Source organism: Temnothorax longispinosus, chromosome 3 (genome assembly GCF_030848805.1).
Source record: "Temnothorax longispinosus isolate EJ_2023e chromosome 3, Tlon_JGU_v1, whole genome shotgun sequence".
In the NCBI taxonomy this organism is placed as follows: Eukaryota; Metazoa; Arthropoda; class Insecta; order Hymenoptera; family Formicidae; genus Temnothorax; species Temnothorax longispinosus.
The window spans coordinates 3,919,320-3,943,497 of NC_092360.1; the positions used below are offsets into that span (position 1 = coordinate 3,919,320).

At 43.6% G+C, this 24,178-nt stretch overlaps 1 protein-coding gene across 1 annotated transcript in view; it reads right to left on the reverse strand.

Moving 5' to 3' along the window:
* Nucleotides 1-24,045, reverse strand: part of Ptc (protein patched) — a 39,590-nt gene extending 15,545 nt beyond the window's left edge. Inside the window, exons 1-2 of the mRNA XM_071772556.1 lie at nt 22,577-24,045; nt 10,519-10,711 (exon numbers count right to left, since the gene is read on the reverse strand). Coding sequence (XP_071628657.1) covers nt 10,519-10,711; nt 22,577-22,777 — 394 coding nt within the window. The 5' untranslated portion in view covers nt 22,778-24,045. The remainder of the gene's footprint in view (nt 1-10,518; nt 10,712-22,576) is intronic.
* Nucleotides 24,046-24,178: the final 133 nt, after the last annotated feature.

Sequence of the window (24,178 nt, forward strand, 5' to 3'; positions counted from 1 at the left end):
GCAACAAAATATAAACGCAATTTCTTTCATTTCTTCTACATCCGGGATCAAATATTCTTCCTCCTTCTCAATAAAGAAAACGTGATGAATACGCTAAAAAATAGATCTCCAGTTTAACTCTTCTTGCAAAAATTCTTAAATAATAACTTAGTGCAAAAGGTTTATCATTTTTCTATCAAGCTCTATTTTAGATAGTCTGAGAATTTGGAGTTTTTTAAAAAGAAATTATAAAATTTCTTTGACAAATTTGAGTAAAGTATTACAAATTTTATTGAAGTCAATGATAATTATTTAGAAAATAACGTAATTTCATTTTCAGCCTTATTCGACAAGCAGGAGACTATGTGCACAAAGCAAAAATAACATAACTTGTGCAGCAATTTCTCTGTATAGACATCATCAAATATTCCGATCATTTTTTTCGATCGCTAAGAAACTCGCATGACGTAATTGCCGCGACGATAACAGTGAGCTTATGCGTTTGTGAGTCGGCCTGTAGAATGCGGTCGGGCACTGAGCGTAATAAAGACACTACTCTCTGCTCTACGAAGCAAGAAACGTGGCTTAACGGTGGAAAGCGGAGGAGAGGAAAGAGGTGGAGGAAGAGAGACAAAAAGAGAGAGATAGAGAGAGACGGAGAGAGATAGTGAAAAAGGGCAGCACCGCCGACGGAGGGGACGGTCGGAGAGGGACTAGCAGGCAGGATACACTCGCGAGGGGGGAGAGAGAGGTGGAGGAGAGAAAGAAAGAAAGAGACGGGAAGAGGGCACCGGGCTTGATTTATCGACGAGGCGTCTCTGTAATTATTTCTCCGTCTCTGTCTCGTCCAAGCTCTCGGGAGCGAGCGGCTTTCTCGCGCTCCCTCACGCACCCCCCACCCCCGTCCCGTCTATCTGCACCCTTCCAGCTACCGTGATTGCGGTCGCGCGCTCTCGCATCTCTCCGCGCGCATCGGTCCCGCTCGCTCCGGGGCACCCTTGAATGGCCGCGTCGTCTTTCAGCTCTGTCGGCGCGCCTCATTCACCATTCCTCTCCTCTATTGTTTCCGCGAACTTCCCGCGAGCATCCCGGCGAACGGGGGTGGATTCGCGCGGGGACGTTGCATCCGTTCCACGACGACGACGACGTCCGATCTTCCCAGCTCTCTTCCGCGACGCGAATCCCGGGGGTCCTCCCGTCCTCTTTCTTTCTCTCTTCGGGGAGTTCTCCAGGGTCAAACCGAGGGGTCAGCCGCGTCGACGTTAATGCGATATCACGATCGCGTCTTCAATTGTGAAGGGGAAAGAGCTCTATTAAGCCGGGAATATAACGATTGCACTATTCGACCGCTGGGAAGCGATTGATATATCCGATAGTGAACTGACGTTTACGTTCAACCCGAGATTCGAAGGTTCTCCAGGAAGAGGAAAACGAGAGAGCCCATGCTCAAGTTCCGCCCTCTGTCTCCCGGAGAGAGGGAAGCAGGTGCACGCTGGTTCCCTCCATTTATATTACGAGGGATTTCCCGTTCTCATCTCGCCCCGGTCTTGCGCTTAAAAGCCTAATCAATTTAAATCAATATCACCGGAGTTTGTACCAATTATATCTCTGTTATCTATCTTAAGTTTCAATGATTTGCGTTTAGAGATTTGCCTAAGAGATCCTCATGTAACACACAATTTCGTCGTTCGATTCAATACCTAAAACGTATCAAAGACCAAAGTTTTCTGTTATCGCGAAATAATATTGCTATTGACATTGACAATCAATTTATTCATATTGATTGATATATTGATAAACGTTCATGATTTCAATTTATTTACATTTTTTTTATATTCCAATTCACACATTACGAAAACTAATAATAGCGACTATCTGAGCTGTGACAAAATGTAAATTTACTTGGCTTACTTGCAGATTTACTAGGACTAGCCCGCAACGACAAAAACATCTAATGGAGAACGAAGAGCCACCTTAGATGACGTAAGCGTCTCGCTCCACGTTGAAAAATACCCTTGGCGCTGTTATTATTCAAATTATTTATTCTAGATCGATCGGCGGTCCTCATCGGAGTTGGATCTATTCATCTCCGGCCGGCGCGCAAGTGCGGACAGCTTTATGGCATGTGAAAACGTAAAAACTACGTGGCCGCAGCCTCGTTAGGGGTCCTTGTTCCTCGCGACACGCCCCGGCTGGCTGCGCGATGGCTCGAATCTTCGAGGAAATGCTTAGAAATTCCTGCGTGCGAGAAGAGCGTGCCCGCCCGCTTTCCGTGAGATTGATGGGCGGTTCTTCACGGCGGCGTTCAATTTCTCGTTCCCTATAACGAAATCCTGCCGATGTGTCTTCCTCCTTCCACCGACCTCGAATATATCGGCCGGCAAAAAAAGACCGAAACGTCGAATCTTTCTAAATTTAAATTCCAAGTTAATTGAGATTTACATTGGGAAAAAATATATTTATGTATATAGATGGAACACGTAAGTTGGAATGCGACTCTTATAAGGCAACCTTCGTCAATTATTTCATAATATAACGTATTTTGTTAAAAAACGCGAATCACAGATAGGTTCCTTGTCTTTCGTTTTCTCCCTATATCCCTTCCCCTCTCCCCCACACCCCCTCTCGCGCTCGCTGTCGAGGTCGAGGGTCTGTACACGGGTGAATGAGAGTCACTGGGATTGGATGGGGCTCGGTTCCGGTGAATGGTCGCGGTGGGTGGCCCGGTGGGCTCTCTGTGCGCCAAGCCAACCCAGCCAGCCAGCCAGCCAACCAACCAGCGGTGGGCCTGCGTGCCTGAGCTGAGCTGAGCCAAGTCTCGGATCTTCTCTCCGGAGAGTAGAGTCGAGTCGAGCCGAGTTGAGCGAGAGCAGAGCTTCGTCGTCGTCGTCGTCGGGGCCCCGTGGCTCGCCCCCTTGCCCAAGCCCGAGTCCCTTCCGCCGCAGTCGCTCACAGTCGCTCGCTCGCTCTTCGTCGCTCTCCCGACACACTCCCGTCAGGAATAGTCAGTAAAAGGGGCCACAAGAGAGTTCCTATATCGAGTAGCTGCTGGCCCACCCTCTCCCGGGCCGCGCGCACCACGCCGCACGCTGCTTCCTTTCTCCATCTCGCGGTTCCTCTCTACTATCCGTCCAGTGCGCATCAATCGCACGACAGAGAGCTGAGAGAGCACACAGTACCGGCTATTCATCCGCGAGCGCTTCATAGAGGATTCGACGAATCTTTCAGCGGGAAATCAATTTAATATTCTCGGGACTCTACTGCTTGACTTAAATTATTTTAAGTTTGATAAATACGTTCAATTATTCGTAGAGATAAGTCGACTGTAATGAATCGGTGCTTTCCCAGAAGGCGCGAGTCTTAGAAATGAATAGAAATGAGTGTTGTTATAAGTTCAAAGCTATAACGATTGGTAAAAGATGAAAGTCTACTGCGCGCAGTGGAGGTAGAGGATTAACATTATTAGTCTCATAGTGCGGTAGCGACTTGAGATCGTGGCTCTCTAATAGCAGGACGCTATTATCTTGTTACGGGGTGGTCCGCTGTCGGTGATACAATAATACCGCGGTGATGATCTGTGAAGTTATCATCTCATTTTTAGAACTTCGACATAATAGAGTACTGTCTTCACCATGCAATTTCACAGTTCCCGATGTTTTGAAAATAGTTTTGAAGAGTTAAATGTGAAAAATATTAGGAAATCCGAAAAATGTCCACTGCTTATTTTCATTATACGAAAATTACAATGTAACTCTTTTCCTCATTTCGATTAGAGTTGATTTGAATTTTCCAACACTTGTCGAATTTCCGAAAAACAAATCTTTATCTCCCAGAAATTCAGAAACTTAAAAGTGCAATGATTTTTCATTTCTTGAATAAAAATTTTTCAAATTCCTATGGTTGAATTGTTTTCTTTTTTGGTCCAGAAATCTCTTCTGGAATTTTCTTAAGAGCTCTTGATAGCCTCGAGAGTTTTATCGAAAAATATTAGGATTCAAGATGATCCTAACAGAAACGACAACAATGACGCATCTGAATTTTACTAAAAAAAAAACCGATAGAACTTTAACGGTACGTAGTAACTGAGCCAAAAAGTTTCAAAAGATATTATCAAAATTTGTGGTATAACTTATGAACTGTTTATTAAAATAGAGAGGAATAAATTTATAAATTACTTAAATTAGTTTTCTCATAATCAGATGAGAACTCCTTTCTATCAGCAAAAAATCAGTAAAAAATACATTAAGCAGAGACAGTTCTATACTGAGAATAAAATTAGATATCTAGCAGTAAACAGCAAATACTGTATGAAGAGAGTGTATCCCGTCGCAAAATCATATACTTGAATATATAAAATTCAATTTATTATCTATATATCGTAACGCAGAAAACGATATATCGAGTTAGAAGAAGTCTCGCCACTTTCCCCACTGATTCATGAAATTCGGAAGATCAGGAACTACAAAAGTAGCTCGATCAATCTGACGTACTTGGAACGGCCTGTACACAGGGCCAAGGAAGCCGCCTTGTCGCGTTAGTGCGACAAGGACGGACGGAGGACGAAAGCACGACCGTGCACGAGGGCCGGCCCGAGTGCTTACATCTTCATTAGGCCTCCATGCCTTCCAGTGGGCGAGAGCGAGGAGAAAGGAAGGAGAGAAGGAGAGAGGCAGACGCGGCTGAGGCGAGACTGCGAGAGGAATGAGGAGCGAGAGAGAAAAAGAGAGAGAGAAAGATCGGAGGAGGGGCCGAGAGGAAGAAAAAGGGCACGAGATGTGAGACGAGAGGAGGATGGAGCGAGAAAGGCCGGTAAGAGCGAGCTACAAGATCGTCGTCCAAAGACCCACCAGGAATCTGTTGTTGTTGCACCGATGGACGGACGGACGGACGAACAGACGGACGAACGGACGGACGGCCGCATAAACAGAGGATCTCATCTTCTGTTTACTCGCCGTGCATTGTGCACGCGCGCGAACGCCCGCGGACCGCTATGCGCGGACGATATCGGCTATCGCGCGGAGGACAGTCGTCGTCGGCCGCTCGCCCGATCGATTCGGGGCCGCGATTCGTGACGCGGCGCGTGATGCAAAGGCGTTTTTATTTCTCTGACACACATACACGCGCGGGAATCACCGCTCGAGACGATCGGACGATAGTTGCGCGCGGAAGAGGAACCAACCGGCTTTTTAACCGGCTGGATCTCTTAAAGATCCTCGTTGCTATAAAACGTTCAACATGGCACGTTGTAACGTAATGATTTCATCAGAAAATAGCTCATACTTATATGAGGGAGCGACGGCTTTATTTTTTCGACTCGACACAATCGGGGAATTTTATTTCTAACATTCCTCTAGAACGAGACTTCGGATGAAAGTCAACGGTACAGATACGCTCGGTACACTTTAACACATCGATATGGGAATAATTCTGTTCGGTGTGACGACGAATCTCGCTCGCATCGCATAGAATCTTAATAAATCTTTATCGGTTTTAATTCTTGATTAAGTCGTATATTAAACCGCTCGATCGAGACCGGCCGAGTGTTATCCTAGCGCTCATTTCGACTTTGCATCCTGTAGTTAGCAGCAGTAAATGCAAATTACGACTTAATGGGCATGTTACGACCGTTAAGAAGCTGTAATTTATAGGCTACACAACCATCCGCGTTAAGAAAACCTGAAGAAAGTCCGTACGTGAAAAACGGGTTTGCAAATAAGATATTTATACTGAAAGGAAATTAATGGACAATTTATTAAATCCAGATCTTCGAAACAAGTCAGTATACTCAAATAGCTGAAAATACCGAATAAAAACTAATAAAAACCTCTAATTAATTAATTTTCGTGCTTTTAAAATTAAATTTTAATTTTTTCAAGAAATTGAATCTTTTCGTCTTCTCCTTCCAATTAATTGTTTCACTTTGAGATGTAATAATAAATATTTACTTCGGGAATGTATAATGAGAAATTTGTTACGCGAGTTACAACGATTCGGGAAAGCAGATCTTTCTTGAAACGTTCTGTACACGTTGTTGCTCTCTTACCCGAGGTAGACATAAAATAAGCTATTCTCGTCTTTTTCCACCGCACTGTTCTCTCCCCACTGTGAATGCTAAACGCTCCCCGCCACACACACAGTTGTCCGAACGGAGAAAAAGAAGAGGACGGATATTGGCGCGTGTGCCATTCACGATTCGGTTTAACCTTCCGGCAATCACGCCTGCGTACGAAAATGCACGAATTCCACGATTCAGTCAAAAAACGAGCGTGCTCTTCCTCGGGCAAAGAGAGACAGTGATTCAGTACTTAACTTAATAATGCGAACGTGAACGATTTCTGTACCTCAAAATACGGTATTTCGCTGCATCTCGGTATTTTATTTTTTATCGGTTATAGCACAGTTCGACACGCAATTAAAAATATATTTAATGGAAAAAGCGATACGCGGATTGCGGCTTTGTTTTCAAAATCTTTCTCTCTTTCCTTTTATCGATTTTCTTTCCTCCCTTTAATACCTTTGTCGATATTGCGTTTTTTCGCTACGACTGGTAACGCACACCGCGCCACTTTTCTCGCATCAAAAATAGCGCAACGAATTCGGAACGAAAGAAAGCGCGACGGTTGTAGGTACGGGTGCAGGTGATTGAAAGCCGATACTCCGCACTTGTACCAGACGCAGTTGCACGCACCGATCACACATTGCCCGGCTCCCAACGGCGTCAGGTATAACCGTATCGGCGCCGAAATTTTTTCTCGCCACTGTCACAAAATTCTTTCTTTATATCTTATTATTATCGCTTAAGAGTTACTTAGCATTACTAATGTCCATTTCTACCAATGTAAATTAACTTTAATCTTGGTTTAAGTTATCTTTTATCTTTTGCTTCCTCATAGAGGAAGCTTTGTTTTCGTGAATTTTGTATATGAACCTTTGATTGTGTATAAAGTTGGGTCTAATCAACCAAATTTAAATGATTTATATATGAAATAGGGGTATAAGAAACCAACAAAGAGATTGGTTTTTGAGTTTTTGATGCCAATATGTTCAGAGTGTTCTAAAATGTCGAAATATTGCATTAAAATCGCATGTCCGTATGTATGTATGTATGTATGTATGTATGTATGTATGTGCAGATTTTTTTAATTCTTAGAACTAGAAAAAGATAAAAAGTTAAATCAAGATTAAAATTAATTTATATTGGAAGAAAAGGACAGTACGACAAACCTCAGGTATCACCGAACATAATGTTATTTTCACAACTGCTCTATGTTACTTGTTGTTATAAAAAAGTTTGCAAATAATTTTGAATTATACCAATTTTATTGGTATAATTTGTATCTAAAGGTCAAATTTAATTTTTTACTTCTGAAAATTTCATGTTGTTATTTAGGTTCAAATTAGTTGGATTTAAATAAATCCCACTTAAGTAATCGTTACATACTTTTATCTTATTATTAGTAACTCTAGGAAAAGTACGCTTGATATTAACGGAGAATGTACTCAAATGCACTGCAACGCAATGCTGGCGGTCGTTTGGATTATTTACCGATGAAGGTATACTGGCAGAAAAGTGGAAGAAGAGTTATGCGACATGGCGTACGATGCGGAAGGTCGAAGGGCGGTAGAGGGATATAACACCTCCAGCAGAGGCAAGCCGACGCGACGCTACGGGACGGCCGACGTGCGTAAAGATGTGCGTGCATACGCGCGCCTGTATCGGTACCGGATATCCGTGAGGTGACTTGCGCCGCGCGTCGTATTCGGTCGGAATATGCGGGCGCAGTCTTTTTAGAAGGGCCGATCAAGCACGAGCGCGCGTCCGGTTGGACGACGACGATTGGGCCCTTCGTGCAATCGAGGTGTGATTCAGAACCAACTTTCTTTCTTCTTCTTCTCGAAAAAAAAAATCCGAGCGACGACGAACTTATCAGGCGACTTTTCTCACTGGAAATGTTATTTCAACATTTATCGACGCGATTTTATATACCTTCAGAATAAACCACGATCGGTTTATTTTAGTTTAAAAAAATTACGAGCAAATTGTATAGATTAAAACATAATATTGTAATACATATTGTATTATACTAACGTTGTACAACAAACAGGCACACATAATTCCGCGCATGAAAATCGCGTAACAGAAGCGCGTAATAACACGTCACACAATATTAATAATAATATAAATTCCTCGAAGGCAATAAACGTTAAGCCACACAATCGTGCAATGGCGCAAGAAAAAAAAAGGAACATCGAAAGACGAAGGCGAGCCTCGGGCCAGATCGCAAATCCAACGTTCCGCGCCTCCTTTAACGATCCTTATAAATCCTTAACAGCGGCGGGTTTATCGCCGTGACTGCCGACGGCGATCGGGTTGCGACTTTCGTAGTTGCGGGAACCGATCGGACGCATACCGATCGCTGTACGGTCGTCGGTCGTGAAAGGTGGAAGGAATGGTTTCCGAATGTTTCACGCGAAGCGTGTTTCCGTGGAGTGACATTCCGGGAAAATTTCGACGTCCCAGCATATCGTAGCATTCACGGTTACTACTCGAGCATCTTATACAAGATCTTTTAATTAACCCATATATATCCTAAATAAATCGGTTTTGACGATAATTGCACCAACTATCGCAGGTTTTTTGAAAAATAAAGTTCTGCATGCTTAAACTTTTAAACTTTAAAAAAGACCACCTGAATGAGATATTTGTGCACGAATATGCCAGCAAAATTATCGAAAATTATCACAGGAATTATCAGTGGGAATTCCTCTATCTGAGGCTATCGGTTTTCGCGGAATTTCGTATACGTATTGTCGATCGATCCGTTCACGCCGATTCGTCGTACCGTTATTACCGGGAAGACAAACACTCAGACGAGAGAAACACTTGTCCGCGGTGTGAAGTTTCACGGGGTCAAGTGTCACGGAAGGTCCGCACGGACGGATTAGTCTCCGACGACGCGATCTAGGAGGTCCGCGGTATCTTCCATCCGATCGAAAACCAGGACACGACTCGCCGTTTCTTCATGCTAAGTCGAGCGCGTCGAAAGAATCTCTATACAGTTACCCGTGGCATCAACGAGGCACTTCTCTCTAGCCCCAATGAACGGAATGTCCGTTCGCCCCGTCGACTCGTCTTCCGTCACTCTACACGACGCAAAATTCGTTACAGGAGATATTCGTTTCAAATACGAGGGGCACTTGTCATACTCAACTACTCAACCATGAATATATGTTATAGTAGCCTGCATTATAGTACCGTTTCTAACAATACTACACTCATTGAACATTTTTTAACTCTTGATTTTATAACTCTATCATCTTATTCACAGAATACTCCCCAAATAAAAGAAAGAATTGTTTAAAAGGCACATGACATTAAAAAGAATTTATCTACAGATAGTAGATACTACGTGAGAAATGAAAATGGAGTAATTTTCAGGAAATTAATGAATCTCCGATGAAACATGATTACGCCCAGAGTTGCGTTATTGCTACTTTCGTTTATTATCTGCATTACACGGATACCACACGATCGTTCGTTTGTCAACATTTATGCAGAAACGAGAAATGTGTCCAACGAAAGTAAAAATACAGAGAGGAAAATATACAACATGCAGAATGTTGACAAAAAGTTCGGGTAGATTTTAATTTTAGCGAACCTGCGCAACTGGCAAAACGATCGAGTGATCCAGCTAACAGTTCTGCTGTTATGCGAATGGAATAAGAGTAAAAACGTTCGTCCCTCCCGAAACGTCCGACACTTTTCCTCGCGGACTGTTCTCGTTTGCGTTGGCATATATAAGTTAGCAACGGGTGTTCGAATTAACGTTCGAGCCACGGGTAAATATAGAGGGGCCACCCAGCGTGTGTACAACTAATGTAACCCGCGGTGGGGGAAATTCTTGAATCGTTTCCCTCTTTTTGCCCGCGCAGCAAGCGCATCCTCCTTTTTTCCTCCCCGCGGACAATTTATCCGTATTTCTTGCACGCTATATCCGTTTTCCACGCGCAGCGGCGCGCCGTGTCGCGTGATTATTGCGCCTCTGTACGAAAGCTCGACCGTGTTCGGGAATAATTAATTTCGACGATTTTCTCACACCAATCTGTTTCCCTCTGTCATTACATTTTACGACGCGTTTTAGAGACACGACTGATTCAATTTAACCACTCGTGGTGGCAAGTAAACGGGACTTTAATATTTTTATTTTTAGTAGTTTAAAACAGATCAGGATTGCGATTTTTATTTCAAAATATAATCAATTGGAAAAGTATATGAAAGATAAGAAAAACTTGCACTCTTTATTCCCTCATTATTATTCTTCTTCATTTAATTTTAAATAATTTCTATATATTCCTCTTTCGTGCATTTGTAATTTCTATTTTCGCATCAGCAGCTCTGCAGAACGTAATCCTCAAGTACGGAACTTTTACGGAGCATATTATGGCATAATCGTCGTTAAAAGGCAAGAGAGGAAGAATAAAAAGGTATCACACAAAAGAAGAACGATAAAAGAGCAATAAAGCATGACAGTCACTTACCCTGCACCCACAGCTGCTCGACCTTGCTGTTGACTTGCGCCGACTTGAGAGCGACGCAGAGGATCGCCAGCGCGAGGACGGCGACGAAGAGCACCTTTCCGGCATGCCTCTGCAGGAAGTAGCCCAACTGGCTAAGCTGATCCTGTAGTAGCGCCCTGAGCCACACCGCTGACCTCTGGCCTTCCGCCTTCCCCTGGAAAGAAGATCGAGGGTTCATGATGTATGTGTGGCGCAAAAAGTTACGCGATGCACAATTGACGCTGTTCCACATTCGCTACGACTCGACGGTCCTTCTTGCTCTTTTGCAAAACAAAATGATTGAGCTAACTGCGTAAACGGAAAAATATATACGTTTCTTAAATATTACAGAGAAATTTGATCGCGCGAGTGCGCGCATACTGGACAACGTGACTCGTGCGTGTCGCGTTTTCGCGCAGACCAGTATGACATTATATTGTTGAATGTTTCACAAAGCTTTCCAAACTAGCTCAAATTTATCTTTGAAAAAGGGTCGGGCATCACTACTGCCTACATAAATCTCCCTCGAGATGATTCTACGAATCGTCGTCGATTTTGGGGCGACCTGTATTTCAGAATAATTCCGCCGGGATTACGCGAGATAAGAATGGGTGCAGCCGGTTTCCGGGAAAAATCGGTGAACGCACTCATCACCAAGGGTGAGAAACGAAGGAGGGAAGGGAGGCAAGTGCAGTCGGGGCCTTTAAATTCGACGCGTGGGTTTGTAGAATGACAAGCGGCGGAAATGAGAAAAGCGAGAGTGAGACAGAGAAGGTCAGTGAAAGAGGACCGTGGACCAGGGGGGAAGAAGGGGAAGAGGATGAGGATGGCGGTTCGGGCTTTTAGAGCGAGGTTACGGCTGCAACGAAACCGAGAAAAGAGAGAGAGAGAGAGAGAGAGAGAGAGAGAGAGAGAGATGAGAGAAAGCGAGAGAAAGAATACAGAGAGGAAAAGAGAAGGTACAAAGAGAGGGGTAATCGTACAAGGAGAGTCGGGGGGCCTTACGGAGGAGAGGAGAGAAGGAAAGCCGCGCTTGCAACATTGCAAGCGGCAACGTTGCACACTACCTGGTGGCCGCTCTGACAATATGTACCATGGACCACCCGCAACAATGCCGATCTTTCGAATCGGGAGGAGAAAAGGAGAGGGATGCCTAATTCAGAAAAAGACGAGGAGAGAGAAGTCGGTCGGAGTCGCGCTGTATCACCTTCTCGCTCGGCGCCTAAATAAACAAACACGGGATCGATTTGTGACAAACAAGCATTTAGTTGTAGGTAGTCGACCCGGAGCTAGGGCATGCTACACGCGCCAGCGCCAGCGAGTGTCGTAATTGTTGCGCAATCTCCCCAATTTTCACGAAATTATCGAAATCTTAATTAAAAAAAGATCTGCGCGCGCTCACCCGGAGGTCATTTAGCTGCTTGAAACGCCGAGAGAACGCGTAATGTGAGATAAAACCCGCGATAGCTATAAAATTATTTATGATCGCGAGCGGCCGGCGTGCGTGTATCGGAAGAGAGCAAAAGGATCTATAATGCCACCCCTTTGCACCGCGTGGTACAGTTACGTTTTAAGAGAGTAACGCGCGCGCGAGCGCGCTCGCGCTTGCTCACTCGCGCGCAGCTGACGGGCGAAAATATGGATTGCGCGCGGGCACGTATCTCGGGGCGGTAGCCGCGTCGGGTATCGGATAGCAAGGTTTTCCAGCCAATTAACTCTCGTGGCGCGGGCCCCGTGACTCGACGGGGACGAGAGGGAGGGAGGAAAGGAGAGGGGGCCCGGGTAATTCTAGACGCGCGGACAATCCGCGTCCGCCACATGGTGCGTCGCGCGTCAGCGGGTCCAGCACCGCGCTAGGCGCCCAACCCGAGTTTCGCATTTCCGCGTGACTTTTGCCCCGACCGGCGCGGCACGACGCGGCGCGGGCGTTTCCCTCGGAAAGATCTACAGCCAGCGGAGCGCGATGCCGGTACCTTGATTGATACTCAAAGTACCGGGTACACATCGCGCTATTTTAGAACTGTCATACCGAAACACGCTGGCGTTTTAGTTATACCAGCGTGGTATTTGTCGAGAATCTTTAATGATTTGCGCATGTACGCATATAATAGTATATCAATAGTATAATATTTATTAACTTATTGTATAATTTTTGTTTAATCCTCAAGACTTTTCTACTGTGCGATAACAAAGCAACAATATAAAAAATAGAAAGAATTATCTTATTATTTCTTCAACGAGCATCGAAGCGGAAATTTGGAATTTTATTTTCAGACTTACGAGATACTACTCTCCAAATTGACTCCGAATTTACTCGAGAACCTGCCACTAAAGTTACAATCGAGAGTTGCGAGACACCCTGTATACCATCGAGAGAGCACACACCGGTATTTTCACCGACCGTTTCGAGAAAGAAACCGAAAGGACGAAGAAGAAGAAGAAGAAGAAGAAGTAAAAGGAAGTCGAGACGCCACGAGTCGCTCTCGAGACGTCTATATAGCGTCCACACACGCGGCAGCGCGCGCGCGCAAGAGAGAGGGAACGGGAGGGTGAACGGAGCGGGGGAGGGGAGGGGGAGCTCGAAGGGGGACAAAGATGGTTCCCCCCTTTTTCCCGTAAGTGGTCTCTCTCACCGCGGGCCTTATGGGGTTTCTCCCGGTGGTGGGCAGTATCTACATATTACAAGCTCGCGGCGCGGAGACCACCGTCGTTGACATAAGATCCTGTTATGCTGTCTGCTATCTCTCGGCGCAGCTCGTGTCGCGCCATAAAAAACATTAAAAGTACGAGTAACATAAATTCGTTAAACGCGGCGGCGGCGGCGGTCGCCTCGCTCTTCTCCCGCGACTCGTTTCTCTCGCGAGAGAGTGCCCTCCTCGAGAAACGAGCGCCGATCGCTCGCGCTCGAACACTCTCACCCTCTTCTCCTCGTCAGGCTCTTCCCTATCTCCACTTGCGATTCTCTTACGTTATTGTCCATCAATTACATTACATCATCAACACAATACCCAGTATCATCGATCTTGAACTTGGGTTATACAATTGCAATAAAACAAAAAATAAGTAACAGATCCCGTTTTTTCTATCGAGCTAAAAAAAACCTATCAGTCTATCAGTTTATCTAATAAAAATTAACACAATTTGTGAAACGTTGCGGGCTTTTCTCGGATACGTTTCTTTCCATTTTTTTTTATTCCTTCCAGTCGCGCCGTGAATTCCAGGATACTCGGTACGCGCGTGCACGTAACTCACTGCGGTACGCCATGCCGGATAAACGAAGAGATTCTTGCGGTAGGTACGGTTCGAAAGTGTCCGCAAGAAACTCGATCCGCGGCCGGCGCTCTAATCGGCCGGGGAATTCCACGGCGATGTCTATTCGAAAGGGAAATCCAAAGGTCGAATTGCGGACGGTAACGAGCTTTAGAGGCCGTTGATAATCGCGAGTACTTCCTCTCCCTAAATTCCAACCCCGCAACCCCATTGCAAAGTTATCGCTCGATTTTTTGAATTTCAATATATAATTGGCAGTTTTGATATCTCTTCAAGGAATTCTAGCGTACCTGACAAATTGAAAGAAGATTATGGCGACGAAAATGTGTGAAAAGTAGATGTTCAAAAATATATGAGTGTCCATGTTTTTGTTATATGGAAATTAATAATAATTCTTTGATTTCGATCAGTATCGATTTCAATTATAACACTTTCCAATAGGATTTTTGAGAAACTGTAAATTATCAGGAAGGTCTATTATTATCAGGAAAATGTATCTTCCTCCGAAAAATTTCTGAGATTTAAAATAATAAAAACAGAAGATTTTCTCTGAAGAACCAATCTGTGATTAGTACGTGAGTCTTCGTGGTAATAGAGTTGTAAGCCTAAAGAAACGATCGGTACCCTGCGGGAAAAGAATTATCTGATTCAAACGTCTGTTGAAAGAAAATTGTCAGCGCAAAAAGAACTCAATTTGAACTTTCTGGGGACTTGAGAGATATGTACGTGTATACAACGGGAGCCAGGTACAGGACGAGAACGATACAGGACGGTCGGAAGATGAAAGGCGTCCGAACGATGCCAACTCGTGTGGGCGTGTATCCTTCAGCAAGGATGAAAGGGACGGGCCGACCCTTGGGCGCATCGGTGTCCGGCACACTCCTCCTCCTCGGTCGTTCCTTACGAAACTCGAGGAAAAGCGTGACGGTCGGTGTCTTTAGATTTTTCACGTGTTAAGGACGCGTGAAAGTTCCCTGCCGTTTTACAAAAGTCGAAAGCTCATAAGACTGACATTCTACGCCCGTGCAAACTTAATTTCGGCCGATCTCTCCCTACCACGATTCTTCCTGCAAAAAAAAAAACAAATCGAATTCCCGTTGGACATCACGAGCTCAAAATTTTTAATTAGCGAAAAGCTCATGATTGTTAATTTATTGTCAGCTTCCGTTTCTTATTCCCGTAAAAAAAGGAGTAACGGGGGATAATTAAAGCAGCGAAGATAATTAAAGCAAATTAATTGCGGATGTCTCTAGTGATTTTACGGATATTTCTATTGATTTCGTAAAATCATTGACAGTAGAAAAGCAAGCAAAAAATAAAACGCTTTTAAGTGCATTAACGGCGATTAAAGTTAACGTAAACATCGATCGTCCAGCGTATTGTTAGATGATCTTTCACGTACCGCATAATTCACGTAATGAGATAGTTAGTCCTATGTACTAACGTATAATTTCCCATAATCATATGTTACACATTGAAGTTTCGTCGTGACATTCCTACGTTCGGAGTGCGAAGTGTATACAGGGCAGATCGAAAAATTAAAACAAACAATAAATACTTTTCCTTGCAATGTTTAACCATTTTCTCAATAGTATTTTAATTATCATTGCATTTGCTACGTGACTATATGCATATAGAATAAAAATACCATTGTGTACGCTTGGTTATTTTAAATCAAGTTTTTTAGTTAAATATTCCAAAAACTATCAATATTTATTAAAATTTATCATAGAGCTTTTCAATTACGAACTGTTGGCAAAATTAATTCGTGTCTTCTTGCTAGGTAACATAAAATGTGTAATAATATGCAAGTATCAATGAAATTCTCTATATATATATAAGGTGGAGAGTTTTATATCAAGCTGATATATAATATGCCTAGATAATCCTAAAGTAAACACAGACCACACGTGTTGCGCGTACGGTACGTTTTTACATGCAACCGCATTCCTTGCATCCAGCCAGACTACAGAGGGGTAAACTTCTTGGAAAAGTAGAATTAAACTGTTTGCCTTCCCTTCCCTCCCCGTCCTTGAGTTGTTTTCAGGGGAAAGAGGGACCTCGCCTGTCCCAGTTCCGTGACTCACCCTGTACACACGGTATTTCAGAACTACCGTGTGTCCTCTACAGTACCAACAAATTCTAAATTAAATCCCGTTTTGACGCAAATTTGAAGAGAAGCATTCGTAAATCTTTAATCTTTAATTTTCAATTTTCAATATTTTCAATCTTTAATTTTCACGTTAAATCTTTTTAACGGTAAGAAATAAAATATAAGTATGTACAAAATTACAAGTTTAAATCTATATATTTTTGAAGTATGATTTATATTAGTATAAGAGTGATTTATATTTAATGTTGCTCAATCATTAACAATATAAGATTAATAATTTAAATTAATAATTTTATATTAGTATAAGAATGATTTATATTTAATGTTGCTCAATCATTAACAATATAAGATTAATAATTTAAATTCATCGAAATTAATATTAATAAAGTCTCTTAACAAAGGACACCATATGCAAACAGTTATTACACAATTAATTTAAAGAATTAATTTATCTTGAGGATAAAGATTGAATAGAAAGAGAGATACACGTATCACACATCTATATTCGCATCATCCAGGATTAACTCGTTAACCCCTTATTACTCGTTCTTAATGTTACGTTAGATGCCAACTATCAATTTTTCGATATTAAAAAAAAAATAATAATAATTCAGCCAGCTTGTCCTCCAGTGATCGTGTCCGATAGGACATTCTGAGACACCCTATACACGAGTTTCCATGGGTCGCCTTCGAGGCGGTGTACGCGCCGCACGTCTCCACCCTCTCGTAGGTATTATTAGTGTTGGAAGTCTCTCACACGTAGTGTCGGCGCCCTTTAATCTCACTCTCACACATATGCGCGTGCGTGAATGCCCGGTATTGTGGAGCCGCACCGAAGACGACCGCTTTCAGCTGCCAGAAATTAAGACACAGATTACGGAATAGTGCGCCCGTACGCTATTTCGTGCCGCTGGAATTCAGCATTTATCTTCGATCGTGATCTTTACGGGCGATCGTCTCGGATCAACGGTGGCAACGCGCGATGCGTGCGCTGAGAGCCGGCCGATAGATTTCCGTCGTAAATCGCGCTCGATCGACGACATTAGGGAATCGTCGGGTCCCCGAAAAGATCCTGTTAGGTCATTAACGACGAAGTATTCCATTCTCGAAATTTTATTACGAATTTTATTACGAGTAAAGTTTTTTTCTTACTCGTAATAAAAATTTATTTTTGAATAATATAATTCGAGAAAGAAAACCATATCTCTGATAATTATTGTAAATTATTCATGAATGAAATTCATTAAAATATTTCAAAAATGAGATTTAGTATTACCAATTCGAAAGTCCAATGATTTCTTACATCAATCGGATACATTTTGAAAAAAAAAATGTATATTTATAAGGTTCTTTCATATAGATAAAATAATTGTAGCAATTGAGCAATTTTCGGAAAATCTCCCTATTCTTTTTTTAAAAAGATGCAATCGGTAATATTTAAAATCTTAATAAACATTATCCGCATCGATCTAATAATTTGTATCCGCGGCAAGAACGTCTCAGCATACGCGAAATATGCGAACATCGAGATGGTGGAGCAGGTCGAGGCCAGTACCTCGTGAATCGTTCCTGGTGAACGTAAACAAATTGGAGTAAATGAACTCCGGCGCGCGAACGCGCATGTGTGACGCGCGGTGATGATAACGGACCCAAGTATTCTGTAAACATTCGGGCTGCGCGGGCGCGCACACATATGTGCGTGCGATGCAAGGCCAAGGTTGATCCGACGCGATCGAGTTGCATTCTCAATGAGAATAAATCAATTTTGATCAGCGCGTTCGGCGCGTTTGGATCGTTCCGTTAAAAGCGAAACTGCATTACCAGATTTCATTGACAAACGAATTGAAAAAAGGACATTCCCGCGAATTCGGGGCGCTATTGTACGCACGCATACGTAAAAAAGTTTTCGTATTGCGAAAAAAATGAAAAAGAAGTTCAAAAGAAGTTGTCGAAGTTATTTTAAATACGTATAAATAATTTCTTTTGTATTAGCAAATATAATCTAATAATTAAATATTATATTACAGCAGCAAAATATTTTTGTCTGCTTACTTATAATAGGCTTCATGACGAATATCTTGTTAACTATTTCTAAACACTTAAGAAATTTTGTGATATTATAATATGCTTGTCCTATATTCATAAAGTTTTTTAAATATACTACATCAGTCAGTAGCAAAAAAATATAAATTATAAGTTCTAACCATGACACGTACAAAAGTGGATCATGAACTAATTAAATCCTTTTTTATCTTTTCTAACTTAATAATCATTCTCGCATTTGCCCCTAAAATCGTTTTCATAAATAACATAATCATCTTAAAACATCGATCAACAGAAGAACTTTGATGTATGTATGTGCATATAGTAAGACAATATAATAAATTAATAAATATAAATAAATGTAATAAAATAAAAGCTTCATTTCTCAGTGTAATGAAATGAAAGTGATAAACAACTACGATAATTCTATCTTCTTCCTCCGCGTTAAAATATTATATAAATTTATTTTATCGAATTAAAGAAGCGACTTATCGACACCTAATTGCTCTAAATTAAGTTGACTCTCAGGAGAGCGAGGTACACGAGATGAGGACGTCAAAAACTGGGTTGATAGCATTATTTTCGACGAAACACGCCGTTGCACATGCACGCGCGCGCCCCTCGATACTCCCCGGCACGGACGAAACTAATTCATCACGTTCCATTATCATCCCGCACATAAATCCTCCCGGGGGGGAGTCAGTCTCCCTTCTTTTGTGGAGGGGAAAAAGACGAAGAGGAGGAAGCAGGCCCGTATGCATGCGTCGCCGCATATGTACGGCGCACATACGACGCACGCACACGCACGCACGCTCGCCTTGTGGAGGCCGGGGCCACTGACTCACTGACTCATTCGGCATAAACGCGAGGCACGAAGAGGGCTCCTCTTCGGCCGAGCCGCCTCGTCGGGAAGAAAAGTGGAGCATCGACCTCGAATTTTAGTCTTTTTGTCTCCTGCCGACTTGTCACCAGTCACCACTTCTCTTCCACCGGTGATCGGCGCTCTCGCGCGTCCCATGATTGTGCAATCGTGCGGAATTGCCGCGACACGGAATCCCGAAAATTCTGACGGAGATATTCTCTTGTATCGCACGCTTCGCGCGAAATCTCGTATACGAAAATTAACGACATTGCGAAATTTGGAAGGCACGCTATTAAAGTTCAAGTCGACAGCGAGTCGTCGAGCAACTCTGGCTTTGGTACAAAGTCAAACTACTTTAGATTTTAGTATAAGGCCGAGATGTTAACTTAAAAATTGTGAATTTAACGAGCATTAATTTGAACAGAATATTATTTAAACCAATTTTTATATGCCAATTCTTATTCAGACGATATCCCAATTAATCTTTCGATCAATGTTCACTCGCAACATATTACTCGCAAGTTTACTGCACTCCTTAATTTCAAGAAAAGAAATACGTAAATATGTCACGATTTCTACTTAAGATTTCCATAGTAACGGACGAGTATTAAAAACTTTGCAATTTATCGTTTGTTACTGAAAAGTACGATCCAATATCCGTAGTCTCGGTTTCAACGAGGATACTGAGCGAAAAATACGAGATTTCAACGAGACGACCCGGTACATCCGCGATGTGGAAATCGCTCGTGCGACCACCCAGCGCGACTATCACGAGCAAAAAGTTCGCGAGGCTTGCTACTCGCTTCGCCTCTTATTATAGGTGCGCGTTTCTCGGACCATCGGCCGGGATACGTCGAACGCAATTGAAAATAGCACCAGCGTGGATTTAATGTAACGTCCTTTCGTCACAGTGGATACATATTAATAAATTAAAGATGACGCGGACAGACAGAAATTAAAGATGTGATTGCAAGAAAGCTTGGAAATTCGGCGATCTCGCGTAACGGGTGTAAAAAATGTACAAGAATCGCTATCTACACCTTTATCGCATTTTAGAAATATAAATGCAAAGAGGTATAAAGCAATAATTATATAATTTATTATACAAAATTGAATTCTTTCCTATCAGTTTGCTCGGACAATACTCCCTTGTGTTTATCGAAAAACGAGACAATACGGTCGCGAAAGATCGTACAGCAGTCTGAGGTCCGATCGACGAAGGAAAGCGAATCGATAACGCGCGATCGTTCCGGATCGAAACAGACATCCTCGAAAGGCATCGCGCGACCGTCCGCTTCACGTGCCACGCACATTTTCGTCCGCGGGAAGGATCTCGGGGCCCGATCTGCCGGCCCCGCGTGCGACAGGTCCCAAGAGATCCCTCTAGTTACAGAAGAAATGCCAGGGATGGCGCGTCTGGACCCCGCGGGCCCCGGCAGGAAGTCTATCCCTTCGATCTGGTATACCTTCGAAAAAAAAAACGCGTCTCGAGACCACCCGCGTGTGTAAAAAGTTTACAGCTCGGTCCCCGAAGAGACTCGCCGTGTCTACCAGATATCGTGATTTCCGGTACTCGGGAAATGCGATATTTTCAAATACAATTCAAATACAATACGGTAAAAAGACAGAAAGATAATCCTAAATGAATAGGTTAGCCTCTCTACAACTTCTTTGTTAATTTCAAAAGAAGAAACTGCCAGCTGAAATTTCTTTCTTTCGAGGAAAAAGCTTCGAATGCAAAAATTTCATTCAACAATTTCTTCCGTATCAGTCAAGCCGTTTCTTTCTATAAAATCACGTTCTTCCCATTCCCGTTGAACCAAAATGGACTAATATAGATTTTTCCACGACGTAAGTAACGGTTTAAGACACGACAAACGGGATGAAGAGAGGGGGATTCGGCGTTTTCGACAAGTATGATTTTATAGCGGCGGCAACGGTCTGCATCATATCGGTAATACCGCTCACGAGGCCTCGCCGATGACGGCGATAAGAGCCGGGTAGCGCTAACCGCCGTTAAAACGCATTTTTGATCGTCAAAGTGCGCCTCGTTAATCGCCGATCGAAGATAGCGCGACGCCGCGCCCGGTAGGAAATAACGGCGCCGTTATCGCGAGCGGTCGATATAATTTGCATTGAACTAACGTGACTATCTCGACGCGTCCACAAGGATGCGATAGCTGTGTACTAGCGCTATTATCTACGTATTCTACGTCTATTTGGCTTAAGTACGACGAGAATCGATAGACCCGTTCCTCGCGGCGTACCGATAGCAGGGAAATTATTTTCACCGTCTTAATTAGCCGTCCCTCGTATCTAGGAACGCAAATACGTTCGTTAATGTAGTGTTTCACACGTAAATAACGTCGGAGATAAGCGGCAGTCCAATCGTCCAAGCCGGATTTTTCTTACTACTTACTACGTATACAACGATTTCGAATTTCCTTATCAAATTGCTCGCTCATTCGCTCCTAATTGGACACGCTTAGTTCCTGTACATCGATCGCACGGACGCGCCCCGGCCTTCTTTTCTTTCCGATTTCGAACGATAATCGTTGGCGATTTAAATGCCCGTACAAGAAGTGTCTGATTCAACGAACGTTGTACATATTTTTCGGTTTCTTTTAATATTGTCAGATACTAATTTTATATAACTCGTCGCTTTTCCGATCTTCGGGAAACCAATTATGCAAAATTGTTATCCAGATTGTATACATATATCGTAAGTTGGATTGATTACTGTTGGATATTGATTCGTAAATAAGGTTCGTTTTATTGGACAAACTAAATTTTTATATTTAAAAAAACTTTATAACAGTAAATACTGATTCGTAAATGATGCACTCTTAATTATTTGCTACAGGTAAAATGATTAGATTTATCGCGGGTAATATTCACTGTTAAATTCGTAGCGTCAAATTATACTCAATTTGAATCATTTTTAACCATTTTTATAGGCAAATATATAAAAAACAACATTATTTTAACTCCATTGGTTTAAATTAACATTGTTTTAGTTTTATTAACATTGGTTTAAATGACCAATAAATGTCGACACACATGGTAATTAAAAATAACTTTATCCTTTAATATCTCAGCTAGCAGAAACTTCTAAAAGACGTCTTAAAAACGCTTAAAAGACGTTTAAAGGACATCTGAAAAATTATGTCGTCTTTTAGACGTCTTTTAAGCGTTTTTAAGATGTCTTTTAGAAGTTTCTGCTAGCTGGGATCTAACAGTGTTGTTTTTTTCAGAAGAAATGACTTTCAGTAGCGGTAACTTTTCATGGATCTACCCATTTGTACCAATGCGGATTAACTTTAATCTCGGTTTAACTTGCTTCAAATATTTTTCTAATATCCATTTCTATCAATGCAGATTAACTTTGATCTTGGTTTAACTTACTTGGTTAATCTTTCTCTAATTTTAAGAACTAGAAAAAGATGAAAAATAAGTTAAACCGCGATTAAAGTTAATCTACATTGGTAGAAATGGAGATAATTCTTTAAGGGCCGGTTGTTCCAACCTCTTGGTAAACTACCTAATAGTTAAATCATATATGTGTCTTTGTTTATCCTTTACATTGGACAAAGATAGACATATGATTTAACTATTAGTTAGCTTACCAACAGGTTGGAACAACCGGCCCTAAAGTAGAGAATTACCGAGATTAAAATTAATCTGCACAATGGTAGATCTGCACAATGGATGTACGTCTCACACGCACAAAAACTAACAAAATGAATTTTTACCTTTTCAAGTTGATCCAACGCTATCGCGGCGTCCGTCCAGCTGGGCCTGACGTAAAGATCCGACTCGTGCCGGATTCTGGCGCGTTCCGCCGCCTTGGAGTCCTTCTCGCCCTCCGCGTCACCATTCTGCCGCGGGCCCTGCGATCCAGAATGGCGTCCCGCTAGGATCCCCGTGGATATGGGTCCGGACACGGAAACCATGATCCGTCATGCATTCGACCGCCACGCGCGATTACAACTTTCCGAACTCGGTTTGCCCTCGGCTCACTCTTTTTATCTCTCTCTCTTTCTCCCTCTCTCTCTCTCTCTCTTTCGACAATCAGTGAATCCTCTTAGTTTCTCATCGATCTCTCGTGGCGGCTCACTAAAAATCCTGACCACCCTCGAGGCAACGAGTCGACGTTTCAATATCGGTCCTTTCCGGAGGATGGAGAAGGGAATCGAGGACGATCTGGTTCTAGATCGGATCACGGTGCTCTAATCCGAAGCTCTATCCGAATGCCGCGAATTCGAACGTACCGAACCGACGACGCACTCACTACCCGGAATAATCGCAACACCTTCTCGGGAGCACTTCCTCTCACTGACACTGTCCGCAGCTTCGCCGTTACGATAACACGTGAACCCCCGCGCCTCGCTCGAAATTCGCGCACGAGGACAGCGAGCCGCGGCGCGCATGCGCGCGTGTCCTGCCGATGTATCGCGCTTACACCGGGGACCGAGATCGGTTTTTAGGTTACCCGCGGTACGTAAATACGTTCCTCTCTGTCGCTCTACTCCCTTTCTCGCTGCCTCTCGCTCTCGCGGAGCTCGGAGCTTCGGAACGCCAGGCGAGGGCGCGAGAGGCGAAGGCGCCCGCGCGGTAAAGGAAAATTGTATCGCGCGACGCGAGATCGTCTCTCTCTCTCTCTCTTTTTATTTTCTTCTTTTTCCACCCGCGCGTTAAATCGCACGTACGATCGACGGATCACGTATCACGTGTCGTCGCGCCGCGTCGCGCCGAGCAGATCCGCGGTTCCCGGCTGGGCCCGCTCCGGGCCCCGGCTCCGGCCGCGCGTTGCCACACTGTCACCACCGAGCGCCGATTCGTCGATCGTCGTCGGCGTCGGCGTCGTCGTCGCCACCGTCGTTGTCGCGTTCGCAGGCTGCGACGGGCCCTCTGCGCGGGCCTCTGGGACGTCCTGGTGGTGCGTGCTCCTGCGTGAAAGTCCAACGGCGGACACCGGCGTTCACGCGACCGCCACTTAGAGCAGTCTAAGTCGGTACTAAGCGAAACGCGCTGCCACATTTCTTTCGTGGCCTGGCCTGCCTGCCGCGCCGGCCATAGTTGACGGCCTCCCCTCCCCACTCTCCCGCGGCGCTCGGTGCCACGGACGGCTCGGACTTCGGGCAGGCTCGGGTGCGCAAACATTCAGGCTCGTGCGTAGCCGTGGGCCCCGCGTCCGCGCGCTCGGGCCCCGTCGTCATCGAAACGATTCTGTGATGTCGCTTCGGTCAATTGTAAGTATCTGTTGAAATGTTTGATATTGCTTGCCGCAAAGTATATTTTCCCGTATCTGTTCACGGACTTGAAGATTTTCATTAGTTTACTTATTAATTAAT